This window comes from Zonotrichia albicollis, chromosome 1 (assembly GCF_047830755.1).
Source record: "Zonotrichia albicollis isolate bZonAlb1 chromosome 1, bZonAlb1.hap1, whole genome shotgun sequence".
In the NCBI taxonomy this organism is placed as follows: Eukaryota; Metazoa; Chordata; class Aves; order Passeriformes; family Passerellidae; genus Zonotrichia; species Zonotrichia albicollis.
Window position 1 is genome coordinate 36,138,307 of NC_133819.1, and position 14,077 is coordinate 36,152,383.

The window sequence follows — 14,077 nt, forward strand, 5'->3', positions numbered from 1 at the left end:
CAGTGCCATTCTGCTATCTGAGAGCTTCACAGAATGGCTGAGGTTGGAAAACCACTGGCCCAAGCCCCTTGCTCGGGCAGGGTGCCCTAGGGCACATTACTCAGGACTGTGTCCTGATAGCTTTTGAGTATCTCCAGCAAAGGGGACTCCACAACTCCTCTGGGCAGTCTGTTCCAAGGCACGGTCACTCGCACAGTAAGGAAGTTCTTCCTCATATTCAGGCAAAATTTCCTGTGCATCAGTTTCTGCCCATTGCCTTTTGTTCTACTGCTCGGCACCACCAAGAAAAGACTTGGGGGCTCCACCCTCTTCACACCTCCCTTTAGACACTATCCCTTGTCTGTCTTATCTTCTCAAGGCCAAACAGTTGCAGCTCCCTCAATTTTCTCATGAGGCGCTCCAGTCCCCCAATCTTCTTTGGAGCCCTCCACAGGACTCACTCCATGTCTCTCTTATACTGTGGAGCTCAGAAGTTGTATCCTTGCTGTCAAAAACATACATAATTGCCTAATAATATGTATATTTATATGTTTTTTAAAAGAAAAAAACCCATTTGTCAATCTGTGTTTTACTCCTTTAATTTGTACTCATTTCTGCTATCAGTAAGAACAATTTCTTTATCCACATGAAAGGCATACTCATTTTCTAGAGATAAATAAATTCTAAATAATTATTTAACTTCATAAATAATTCTAAATTGGGGGATAATTTCTTTAGGGCATACGTGTTGACTGTGGAAATTCTGTTTGTGTTACAACAAATACCACAGTAGTATCAACTCATAAAAACAAAGAGTAGCCTGGAAACTCTTTAAATACAGTTTTGGCAGAACTTTGTCTTTTAACTGGTCCTCTAATGTGTCCTTGTGATAGAGCTGCATTTAAATCAAAACCTTTTGGGTTTCACCGTGAAATGACCTGGAAGGAAAACTGTATCTGGCACTATCAGAAAAGAAGAGAAAGAGAAATGCTTTTTTTTCTTGGCAATACTCTGCCATTTGGTAATCAAAGAATATCCAGTTTCTGAATGATGAAGGATCCACTGGAACACACAGGGCAATTATTGAGCTTTATTCCCTTTTTTATTTTTCATTATCAATTTTTTTATCTTTCAAAATAACCACCTCAACTGAAAATCCAATAAACTCAGTATCTGAATTCAACTTTTGTGCCAATGAATTACTTCACTGTGCAGGATCAAGAGAATGTTTTCATCCCTCTTCTGTTAGCAGGCTACCTTGCATAAGTAATCAGTAATGATACCCGATCTTCTTCTGTGCTCAGGACAGGCTGAATGGGACTAATATATTATTAGGAGGAACTGAATTTCCAATTAGATGTCTGGGTATTTCGTTCAGCTGTGATTTGTAATGCTGAAGACTCATCTGGAATTACAGGCTTGCAATTATGGTTGGGATTTTTTTTCCCAGTCTGTTCTTTTTCCATTTACATTATATAAATTAAATGCTTTTTCTTTCTCACAGAAATTCTGCAAGTACCAAAACTTTGGAGTGAGAAGTAATTACAACTGATTATGTAACCCAATCATCCCTCATCTAGAGTATGGCAGCATGAATGGTAGCTGGTTTGTAAGTGGTAACTCTGTTGAAACAGAGCTGTTAAAACTGGGAGAGGATTATTTTGACAGTCCTGCAAGGTATTTTGCTACCAAGGACTTCTTCACAAAGCAGATCAGCCAGTTAATTTAATCTCGTCAAACGTACAGATCTCTACATATTAATTTAAATTATCAGCACTACGTCAGCATTCAAACTTGAAAAGACCAGTAAGAAAAAAATGGATTACGTATTTTATGGCTTGATGCCCGTTAGATTTGCAGCACTTTGGCCTGGTATACTGTCCAACTGAACATCTGTAAGTATTCTATCAGCTGGAAGTGCAAATGTCTTTCAATTTAAATCCTAAATCCGTGTCTCGGCCTACCTCAGCTAAATAACTAGGCTCCAGGAGGCTGAGGAGAGCTGAACACACAGGGAAGAACAAGAGCAGAAGACAACTAGTGACAGCTAGTTAGTAATTTGGAAGCCTTGCCAAGTAGATTTTAGATACTCAAAAAACTACAGCAGAATCCAGAGCTAGAAAAAAAGCCAGCGTAGAAGCTAAAAAGTTCAGCAGAAACATGAGTGGAGTGAGAGCTTCTGAGAGTACGAATATATTTTAAATCCTGAATCTCAATGTCCAGGAGAGAAGTACTGGCAGCTTCTCATAGCTGTGGAGAGTACCCTCATTCACTGGATTTTTTGTACAGCTCTTTTTTGAGGTGGTGTTACTGTCCTCCACAAAACAGAAGAAACTTATTCTTGCTTTTAAGGTGCGATGGAGCTTGTGCTGTTTACAAAGGTCACTGCAGCAAGCTTTGAAAGACTTTTTAGTGTGGCTTCACCATGGTGGAGCAAATAGGGATTTTTTTGCTGAACATTTAAATTTACTTCAGAAAAAAATTCACTGAGGACCCTCTAAAATACTTTCTATTTCCTTTTGTGTCTCTTTAAAAATACAAAGTATGGCACTTGCAAACAAAGCTGCCATCATTTGAAATTTCTATACAATTACAGGTGAAATACTGTATAATACAAAATACAATAACTGTACAGGTCTGGAACAACAACTCCAGAATAATGGCACTACTATGTAAAACAAAACTCTGTCATCTGAACCTATTAAAAATAGTGTATTTACATTTTTTGCCCTTTAATTACTTTGCAAAGGCTGCACCAAATATGGATAGACAGAATATACTGAGAGGAAGCTGCAGTATGTTTTTTCCACTTACCATGAAAATGCTTTGTGCCCTACATCATACATTCTTCATAACTTTACCAAATCTCCATATTCCTGTTGATAAAGCAATGTGTGCACAGCTTGTACATAACAATGACCAAACATAACTACAATTTTTTATTCTGATTCTTTTATGGAAAGTATCAGGTGCATTTCCTGATTATATATGTTAATTGGCCGATATAACAGGCCATCCTTTAGCAGCCACATCAAGATTAGACTACAATCAATCCCATCTATAGAAGTTTTTTCAAATGGTGTGCTTTTACTACATTAAGCAGTGAAAGAAAACAGCCACCCAAAAACCACTGTTAAACTCAAAAGGGGAAAAGAGAATTATGTGATAAGCGAACTATGGAAAACTCTTAAAAAAGCAAAGAAAAAGTCTCTCTGAAATGGTGTAAATAATTTTGTTCTACACCTAATTTTACTTCCATTGTTGTGAACAGGATTTGTATCAAAGTTTCACTGCATTTCAGTTTCACCTCTGTACTGTAAAACCCTTGCTGGAGCATGTTTTGAGATTCTCCTATAACTGAGAGAAGCTGCATATCTGGATTTTGCCAAGCAGCTGCAGTGGCCCTTACAGAAGTGTCTGTATGTGCCTGCTCCAAAAGAACAGCTGTACCTTTCAGTTTGGCTCCCTCAGTGTCTGCTGGGGATGCCATGCATCATGAAAGGGCCTTTGGACCATACGGGTGCCACAGCAAAGAGAGCACCAACTTCAGCTGTGAAGTGTTATTTCCCGTCTTTTACACTTTCAAATCTGATAAAAAAAAAAAAAAAAAAAAGATGCAATCCTATGCCAAGGTTCAGGGCAGCCAGCACCAGCCCTCAAGCTCATAACCATGACACTGGGTGAGTTGCTAAAAGCAGCAGGACCTGTTTTGCTGTACATACTCCTTGAAAAGTGCATAGTGCCATGGGCTGGCTGGAGGTGAAAAGCAGTAACCTACCTTGAGCATGGCAGAGTATAGCAAACAACTACCAAAGCTGAGCTTGTGAGTTTGTTGTTTGAATAAGCTGTCCTCAAGAAATATAAAAAGAAAGGCTTAAGAAAAAGACACAGTGTTTACTAAATAAAGTGCAGAGGGTCATCACAAATTATTAAAAGACAAATTCATATTATGGTTCAAATAACTTCTAAAATAAGCTCCACACATTCTAAAGGGAATAAGAATTTCTTTATTAAGAATTCCTCTCTAACTTCCTTCACTTATTATGTATTTAGCTAATACTGTTATGCATGCGATTTTTGGCTGATAACCTGAAAAACATGTATGAAATTAGTCTTACATGTAAAAAAAGGTTGCATGTAAAAATCTGAAAAATTAACTGGCTCATGTTTCATATGGTAATGATTAGTTTGTTGGCCTGTCTGATGCAGTTTCTGGTTCATATATTTTTAGAAGTTCAAAACTTCTTACAGTATTTGTACATTCTTGAGATAACATCTAATTCTGTATTGCACTGCAAACGTGCTGTTGTAATTGGCATAAGCATCCTGACTAGCAAAATAGTTTTTTTTGCCTTTTCCTCAAAATATGTACACACTGATATAAAAATCAACAGAAGAAAGAACTTCAGCCCTGAAGATGTACGACAAAGCTTCCCCAAAGTCACAGTGCTGCCCAACCTTACCTTTGCCCAGCTGAACTGGCATGCTCTCAGACTTCATCATCCTCTGCTGCTGTGACTGATGGTGGTGGTGCTGCTGCTGCTGGTGGTGCTGCTGGTGCTGAGGGGCCTCCACTGTGCTCCTGCTTGGCATTGAAGAGGGAGGGAAGCTGCTCCCGCCAGCAGGAGCGCCCACTGCCCCACCCGAAGCCATGGCCGGAGCAATGAGCTTTCGGCCAAAATTCAGTAAGCTGTTGGAGACTTTGTTGATGTTCAGAGGGGCAGCTTTAGCACTGGCACTGAGAAAAGAAGAGGAGAAATCATTGCATCATTGCCAATGGTTTGGACAGGCACAGCCATACATGCACAGTTCTTCAAAACATGGAGATAAAAATCCAAGATTTGAACGTTACAGAGAAGGTGTTTTACTACAGTTGCACTGGAATACACACAGAGACCACAGGGTGTGGCATGAATTTTTCCCAACCAGAAGTGGACAATTTTTTTGGTCCTTCTCCCTGAAAAATGCAGACTAACCCCAAACAAAGTGAGTTTGTACCAATTTTCTTGATTTTTTTAAATTTGCCTTCCTAAATTAAAAAACAAGAAAAAAGAAGAGTGATAAATAGCAATCCAGTCTCTACAGAATCAAAAACTTTATAAAATTGAATTTTTGCACTTATCTGAGGACTGCTTTAATATTTATTTCTGTTAGATTAAATTCTCTCCAATGTTTAAAATGAGTCAACCCCAAACATTTCTTTCACCAAGCAAAGCACTGGACTGTCCCTTGAGACTGGCAAGAGCTATTTGTCTCTTGCTCTGAATTCACCTTCTGCCCAGCTCAATCATTTTAAGCCAAGCACGTTTTAGCAGGAATCTTGATTTCCAAAGTGATTTTGCTGAAGATCTGCTTCAGGGTATAACACATATACTGAATCACAATCCTTATAATTGTTACTTTTTATTTTTAACTACAGTGGCTATTTAATTCACTTCAGTTATATGCAACATTAAGAATGAGGAAATTGTCAAACCATTTAATTTGTCTAAAATAAAGAGGCAAAGAACCTTTTAATTCCCAGTGGAAGCGTTCACATAACCCACAGATTAGCAAAGCCATTCCTATTTGTTCATGCAATAATTCCCTGCCTTATATAATTAATGGTTGAAATATCCTTCACAGAAATATATCACAACCACAAAGACCTTTTCACTCCTGAGGTTTTACTTTACTGATCTGTACTTCCATGATATAAAGAGCTGTCCTTTAAAAACATGAAGAAATGTAATTAAAACCATTACAATCACTGTACCGGGGAAAAATAGCTTTACAATGTTTTGGGGAAGTTGAACTAAATATAAACTACAAATGAATTAATACGGGTAATTTATAACTTCTGCAGACACCTGGAAGAGTAATTTTGATTTTGCTCTTCCTCTAATTTCTCTATTTGTCTCCAGAGATGGTTTTTTTTTAGAATACACAATAGAAACATGCACACACATATAGAGCACATCCAGAAAATAACAACAGCTGAGTTGTTTAGAATCAGAATAGATACTCAGAATAGACAGAAAAGGAAAGCGATCAGAAGGCAGTATGAGAGCCTCACACTCACATGATACAGCCCCAAACTCTGTGGGTGCTTCTGCCATATATGCTGGTGATAAAGAAAGATGGCATCTAGAATGTTTTAGAAGGAACAGCAGTGCAGAGACTGGGACCAAGTGTTGCTTCCCAATTTACGGAAGCTGGGAAAGAATGATTGGTGGATAATAATTACAGGATGTTTCTGTGCCTCCCGATTTTATTGATTGCTGCTGGTGTTACAGAATGTCCCTCCACAATCATCTGAGAGTGAATGACAAAGTCACTGCAAGGAAAGCATGTGCAGAACTGTATAAAGTACTGTTGCAGGAGGTCCAAATGGTTTCAAAAGCAAACTGAGTAGCTGTGAGACTGAAGTGTTAATGGTTAGCGACTCAAACAATCACTGATGTGCCAAGGCTCCAGGTTTGCACCCCGCAACTGAAGGGAGGTGGAGAGTTTTTGGATGTTTGGTGGCTCCTAACCCTGACCCTGCTGAACCTGACTCTAAAGGAAGTACAGAGACAGTAGTGCAGTCACTCCATGCCGTGCCTGCACTGAATTCAAGGAATACTGGTGCATCACAGTGCAGGGTCTTTGCTGCAGCACAAAATGGAATTTCTGAAGTTATCGCTGATTCGGTTCTACCAACAGTGCAACACCACCACTGCAAACTCAATAGCCGCAATATAAGCACCCATGTGATTTGAGCATTGATGGGGTTGTCTCAAAGTCCCCTTCTAATTGTCCTGCCTGGGTGGTGAAGGAGCCAACAGAGAGTTGTGGTTTCCAGTTTACTTCAGGCAATTGAATGCCAATACTGTGCCTTTAACTGTTGCTCAGCTGGCATGGCTTGGAAGGAAGGGCAGTACACCTTGAACAGCCTTCTGCAAGGGTATGAACATTCACCCAGCATAGCTCAGGCTGCACAATGAACAGCCTCACTCCCTCTGGAAATGAGAATATTTAGAGGAGAGCCCCCTGAAAAGGTGGGGGAAGTAACAACAGCAGTGTGAAAAGTACTTCATGAGACTAAAGCTAAGATTCCACCTGGGAAATACCTTAAGTCCAAGCTGTTAAACAACTTCAGCCACAAAGGGGTAACCTGTCCAAACCAACCCCTCGAGACTTGTATTGGCTTCTTTTGCCAGGAAAGATGCCAGAACACTCCCACTGAAGATCAAAGGACATGAATCACTCCCCTGAGGAGTCCCAACATTTTGGTCCTCTCAGACCCTCCAGAGCCTGGACTTAGCAGATTAACCAGTCCTGAGTGAGGGATAGCCACTGGATGGAGTGGATTTATATGTGAAGGCTCACAGAAAACAGCCAGGGAGATTTGATAATCACTTTTCTCTTGGGCCATTTAAAATATTTGGTTATTTTTGTGGTAGACACAGGAGCACAAATGTCAGCATTTCAAAGTGAAGTTGCTGCTCTAGTGAATTATGCCAGACAAGAAAAGAAGTTGGGTACATGAATCAACACTCAATGGATTGCTTCTTTTTAATAATCTGCCTGTAGTAGGCTGAGTTTTCTATTTTTTTTAAATAGGAACCTGCTAACAGATAAGATCAAGCTGAATGGGATCTCAATCAGTTATCAACAGCTGGCAATAAATCTCATTACATTGCCAATTTTGGAGGTCCTACCAGTAATATGGCAGAGATTCAGAACCCATAGTATACTTTTTCCCTCCGTTTACTGGAGTTTGGGGTGGTACATATCACTCACTCACCTGAAACGTTAACTTAGAAGGAAGATAATGGCTTGCACATTCTGTCCTAGGTTTACATTGTCTCTAAACCTAGAACCTTGGCAATCACTAATAAGACCCCTTGACTTTGCACAAAAAGTTTGCTGAAAGTAAGTGATTTACATTGACAGGCCACTTGAGCCACAAAGCCACTGGACACTTTGAGCTTCATGTATCATGGGAATTGTGATAGTACACAGATGCAGGAAACAAAGCTTATACAGAGGCTTTCGTATTTGTGTCCAGCAGATTGTTTCTTTCTTGTTTCTTTATTTTTCAGCTATATTTTGCTTAATAAAAAGGTGTCAGTTTTAATTCTACACTGTTTGATTTGCTGCTTTGACATATATGTACACTATAACAAATTAGTTTATTTGCATTTTTCAGATGAAGAATAGCCAAGCCTTTATGTCTGAAACACTATTTTTAAAAATGATTCCAACAGTAAAATGCAAGAATGTTTTAGAAGTACATGAGAACTGGAAAGAATAGTTATCATAGCTCCTAATAACCTGTGGTGTGATTTGGCTGTGCTATGAACTGACACTGCTAATGATCAGCTCAGAACATGTATAAATTAATGAAAAATAAATAATGATGCTATCTAAATATCTTTTCAAGAGGTGGTTTTAAAAAATGTATTGTGAAGTAAAATCTGTGCAATTTCTCTGAATGACAGCTTCAGAAAATGAACAATAGTGAGCTGCAACATTTCTGGAGGACTTACATTGAAAGTGAGTTGAAGTTCAGTAAAATAAGAACAATGTGTCTACTTCTTACCATTTAAATGTCTGATATATTAATGCAAAGGATGATTACAGCCATCAAACATGGATCAATCTACATTTTAGCCATCTAAATGTACCAGACATGCACAACAATTACAAGAAAAATACTGATTGATTTACATTGTCTACAATGTAAAGTTATCAGCAGATGCATTTAAAAGTAAAGGATCAGTTTAAAAATATGAGTATCAAGGAGACATGAATTCCATCCACGAAGCAAACAATTTTGTTTCATCACAATAAGCATCATTGACCTTGACTGTGAATGGTGTATTTTTAAACTAGCAGTAGGAAGATGATTCAATCTCTGCAGTTTTCTGCTAAGATGGAAATGTTTTGTTTTGCAGGCCTTATTCAAAGGCATTTCTCTTTTCAGCAAGTAATCATTACAAGAGATGAGAGACAAATAGATGAATATGACCGATTAAAAAGTTTTATATGTGATAAAATAAGCAATATATAGTAGAGATTTGTCAAGATATTTTAAACATATCACTGAGCCTGTGGAATTAAAGATGAAATAGACCTAGTACTTGATTTAATACATCTCTGCTCACTGCAGAAACATTTCCTAATGTTACATCTTCCAGTTCTCTCCCTAGTCCAATCTTAAACAGCTTTACCACATTTGAACTACTCTAAGCGTTCCTGTCTTGAGATGAATTTTTCCCAGATTTTCTTCTATCTGAATTATTCTAAACAACTGCCTATCTCATTTGGTGTGTAGTCCGAGTATATGTGTGCAAATAATTTATATTCCTACATAGATCTAATCAATGTTTTCTTCTTGGAATTTAGGCTTCCAGCAGGTATCATTCTTATTTGGGCTGTATGATTTACTTGTTTTTTCAAAATCATTGAAATCTTTCGTTTTGAAACTTTGAACAACTTATTTTTCCAGTTTAGGCAACACTGCAGATAATTTTTCAAAAGAATAAGTAAAAACATTAAGAAAATGCAATAGAATGCAGCAATTCTTGACACCTGTTCTCAACTTTAAAGAAAAAGATGTTTTTGTAGTCACTGTACTTATCTTTAATTTCTGCTTCTTTGTCCCTTTTTAAAAGCTTCTTAAACTACACCATTTTAATTGGAGTTGGCTTTTAATGTAGCTGATTTCAACAGAATGTGACAGCCATGCAGAAGTCCAAAAGCCGGCAAGTTCCTATGAATCAGCAGGCAGAGTGAGCGGCTGGGGCCACGTGCAGCCCAAGAAGCTGTCTGTGGCTGTGGCAATTGAAACATTATCTCTTGTGCTGGACTGACCTGCAGCCACCAGCAGTCACCTGCCACTGGCACCCACATAATATGGCCTTGATGAGGAATTTTGGCGTTATTGATACAAACCACTTCTAAAAGACGAGAGGTAAAGTTTTTTTAAAAATTACTTCAAACTGGATTTACATTCATTCAACTTAACTTAGCTTCTGGTACATGGATACTCTAGATTATAATTAGGTGCATTATCAGAATTACTTCAGCTACAGAAGTCACACTGGCAATGTTTTACCCCATTTTTAGGATACATGTCATTGTGTAATAGTGTCCTCCTTTAAAATGATGCCAGCGAGTGACTGCAACACTACAAGTAAAAGCTTCGATTTTTTCATGTAATAATAGTCAAGGGAAAGATTTGAAATAAATGCTTCTAATACTGCTTATGTAATTCTGGTTTAGTATAAACGTGACTTCTGAAACATTTTTTTTTAATGTAAGGTCTTAGTTTGGTGAACATATATTTAGAAATAGCTTACCGGGTTTTGTTCATCAAGTCTGCTCCACGTGCTTTGTAATAATCTAAATTTTGTTGGAACTGGTGAGTCACCGGTCTTGGATTTCGCTAAAAAATAAAAAAAAGTACTTCATTGTAAATTTCTGGGAGATTTTAAGCCGAGACATGAAATATGTTCATTAAAGAGGATTAGAAACTTACAGAACAAGTTTCTTTTCCTGGAATCTTGGTTTTTCAAGGCAGTAATGTCATTTACATTAAAGTGAAGACTCAAACCAAATTCTACCTGTAAGTCCATTCCATGCTTACAGAAATCAGTACTCTTCCACATGGAAGAGTCTGCTGTAGTGGTCACATTCCTAAATAAATCAGTAATTCTTGCACAAGAACACATACTGATATGATTTCTTTCTGCAGGTCAGGTATAGAATTTGACTACCTCCAAGCTAAAGTGCTATGCTTTTAAAAAAAAATGGTAATAGTATGGAGAAACTATAGCAATTATTTTGAACTGAATACATCCCTAGCAGTATCTCTGTTAAGCAAAGAATTAATTTTAGTGAGACAGCCTGAACAATCCCACTAGATGGCACACAGAGCCTATTTTTCCTCGAAATTTCACCCTACTGAAAACCGAGGCCATGAATAAAGAACTGTTGTCCTATAATAAAGTGTAAATAATTAATACTGAAACCAGAATCCACTTGTTATTGTCCACTTCTGACAAATGAAACTCTTTCATGGAATATGCTGCCTTCAGTAGTCCTGAAATCATCCTTTTGGGATCTAAGAATCCATTGAACATTAAGCACAGACTGCAATATATGCATAAAGTATCGTGATTGATTGCATGCATTCTGAAGGACACTAGGAGGGAAAAGCAAATATTTTGAAGCAAAAAAAATTGCATGCAGATGGAAATTAAATAAGAGAGCGGTACAGAAAGGCCCTTTAAAAAAATATATAAATGAGAAGTGGCTTAAATAATTTCTAGTGCAAGAGAAAATGGTAAAGTGGTAAAAATTTCTGCATAGTGATCAGATTTGTATAAAAGAGATCTAAATACTTTCTAAGTACTTGCTACAAAGGTTTAATTATTTTTTGGCTGTTGCCTTATATTCTGATCTGCCTTCCCTAAATTCTGCTATTAGAAAAATACAGTTTTAGTGAACCATGCATTGACCTTTCCAAAACCATTGTTCACAGGTGAGAGTACATTATATTTTTGACAGAGTCAGTCTTCAGGTCCTTCAGTTTCACATGGTATATTTGCTCTTCAGATTTCATTGCAGAGTGGAGTATCTACAGTCTTATCCTCTCATTTTCCACATACCTACAGATAGCCCTGCTTCCTTGAAAATCTTTTTTCTGGAGGAGGATAAAGGACTTGAATTTTCAAGACCAAAATGTTGCAAGAGCATAAAAGGAGAGAAGAAAATTTATAGAATTGGTAGATACCAAAGGCCAGGATGATTTCTGGAAGCATATTTAAGGGTGGGAATTTCCAGATTGTTTCCTGCAGTTATACTTAATCTTGTATGAAATGTCTCATTTTCTTTCTTTGGAAACACAATAAACATTTTAAACATATATGTTTGTAATGTTCATTAAAAAATGAAGCAACTAAAAGCTATTAGACAAGCATTAAAAAAATTCTCATCTATCCTACCACCCACACTGTAATGGCTGTTCTACATTTTTCATCTCCTGTTATAAAAACAATGTTTGAATAACTCTACCAATTCATAGAGCTTGAAAGTCAGTCCTCATCAACTGACAGCAATAACAATGAATCAGCTTTAGTTACTATTGCTCTAGTTTGGTAATTCAATACATTTCTATGATAATCAAATCCAAACTGACGTGATGAGGATAACTGATGGCTCTGTGACTTCTGTCTGAGTAATCAAACAGTGTAACTTTTCTCCTGTGAATTAAGTGACTTCTTTCTTTACGTATGTTGAAGGGTAAGGTTGAAGAGTAAGAGATGGATAAAATAATGGGCACTTCTAAGCCATAAGACAGTTTTTTGTAAAGTACGAGTTACCAGGTATTAGCCAGATCTGCAATTTGCTTCCAATAACTTGGTATATTTTGATAGATAGAAAAAACATTGAAATTTTTTTTCACCACCCAATAAATAATAAAAAAGATTATTACACATTGCTTCTGAATTAAATAAAACCCAAAACCAAAAAAAAAGAGGAAAAGATCATTTGGAACAGTATCTTAAAACATATTTATGCAGAAATGGCAAGCAATTGAAGACATGAAAAGCTCATCTACTATCTAAGCACTTAAAGCCATTAATAGGAATAACATCTAGCTCAAACACATGAATGAGGCTCAAGCATTACTTTCACAGGAGCCTATTTAAATTCCTGTGAGGTTTAAAGGTATCAAAGGAAGAAGCAGTTTAAAGTACTATTACATGCAGTGAAAAAAACCTCTCTTTGAAAAAACATTAGAAATGCAATACAGTAAATGCAAGGGTTACTACTGTGACTTCTTTTGTAGCATCACTGAGATAACATCTCAAAAAATTCAATATTTTTTATATTGAATATAAAATATTTTATATTTTCAATATATTTCAAAATTTTCAATATTCAACCTGATACATATGTTAGCAGACAAATATCTGTGAAGTATCACCACAGAAAATTTAAATACTTCTGAAAACTGAAATTCAGACAGTAAAAAAATACATTGTTTTGAAGACTATGATCTTTATGTCACTGTGGTTGTCCTTTAAGTTTTGTATTCTTTTCAACTATTTTGGTAAGTTAAATGTAAAATGCAGAACTGAAAACCTACACAATTACGATGCTTGCTCCTTAAGAATTTTAACGTAATTCCCCTTCTCTAAGCATTCAGTTTGAGCTATCCCCTAAATTACAACCTATGTATCAGAACTAAGGACTAGATTTATTTATCAAAAACATACCTCTGTTGCCTAAAATAAGAAAGATCCAATTTGTATTTTTCATTACTTAAATATGTAATACTCCTTTTATAAATACTTAAATATTTTAAATATTTATTTATTTCTTTTATAAATACTTAAATATTCCTCTTTTTTTTTTCAATTTATGTGCATTATTTTGTTACTAACTCAAACAAAATAATTTTTTAATTAAAATGAAAATGTGAAAATGACAGTGAAATTAATCCTTCAAATGTACAGTTCGTTGAATCCCTCCAAGAAATTGTACGAGGGCTGAGGGCACTGTACAGATTAACACATATATGGCTTTCCCCTAGTAAGGAAAGAGAGAGCAGAAATACAATACTAGAACACCCCCCTCCTCCCCGCCTTTTCCCACACCCATTTCGTAGGAGTAGTCTGCTGGATTTATAATTCTTCTAATCTTAATGTCTATTTAGAGTGAACATAGTTTCAATCACTAGAAAATGCTTAATTTATGCTTTTAAAAGGACAGTATAAAATTCATATATAGAAACACATAGAAATAGATGTGATTTTGGACTTTGTCTCTTCAAAATGTATTAGCCTCAGTCCAAAGGGGAAAAAAGCCTGAAAATGCTTCAGGTATCTCTGAAGCACTTCTACTTCTGAGCCTTTCCTTGCCTAAAAGATCCATCCCTCTGTCCTGGCTCATTTGCCTGCTGAAATCCTCTTCCTGTCCTCCTGTCTATTCCCAGCCAGCCCCAGACTAACTCACTCCAATTCCCCCAGCTGCCAGAAGTTTCTTGGGGACTTTCTATTTGCCTTTATCCTCTTCCAGGGCCACGGGGCTGAGCTAAGTTATACCCACAGCTGCACTTCTC

General features: G+C 36.9%; 1 protein-coding gene across 9 annotated transcripts in view; it reads right to left on the minus strand.

Annotated features, from left to right (window-relative positions):
- The window catches only part of TBC1D5 (TBC1 domain family member 5), a 315,747-nt gene that overhangs the window by 48,857 nt on the left and 252,813 nt on the right, over positions 1 to 14,077 (minus strand). For all 9 annotated transcript variants that reach the window (XM_026798892.2, XM_074538136.1, XM_074538133.1 and 6 more), the window contains 2 exons: positions 10,308 to 10,393; positions 4,443 to 4,717 (listed from right to left, as the gene is read on the minus strand). In XM_026798892.2, the coding sequence (XP_026654693.2) occupies positions 4,443 to 4,717; positions 10,308 to 10,393 (361 nt within the window). The remainder of the gene's footprint in view (positions 1 to 4,442; positions 4,718 to 10,307; positions 10,394 to 14,077) is intronic.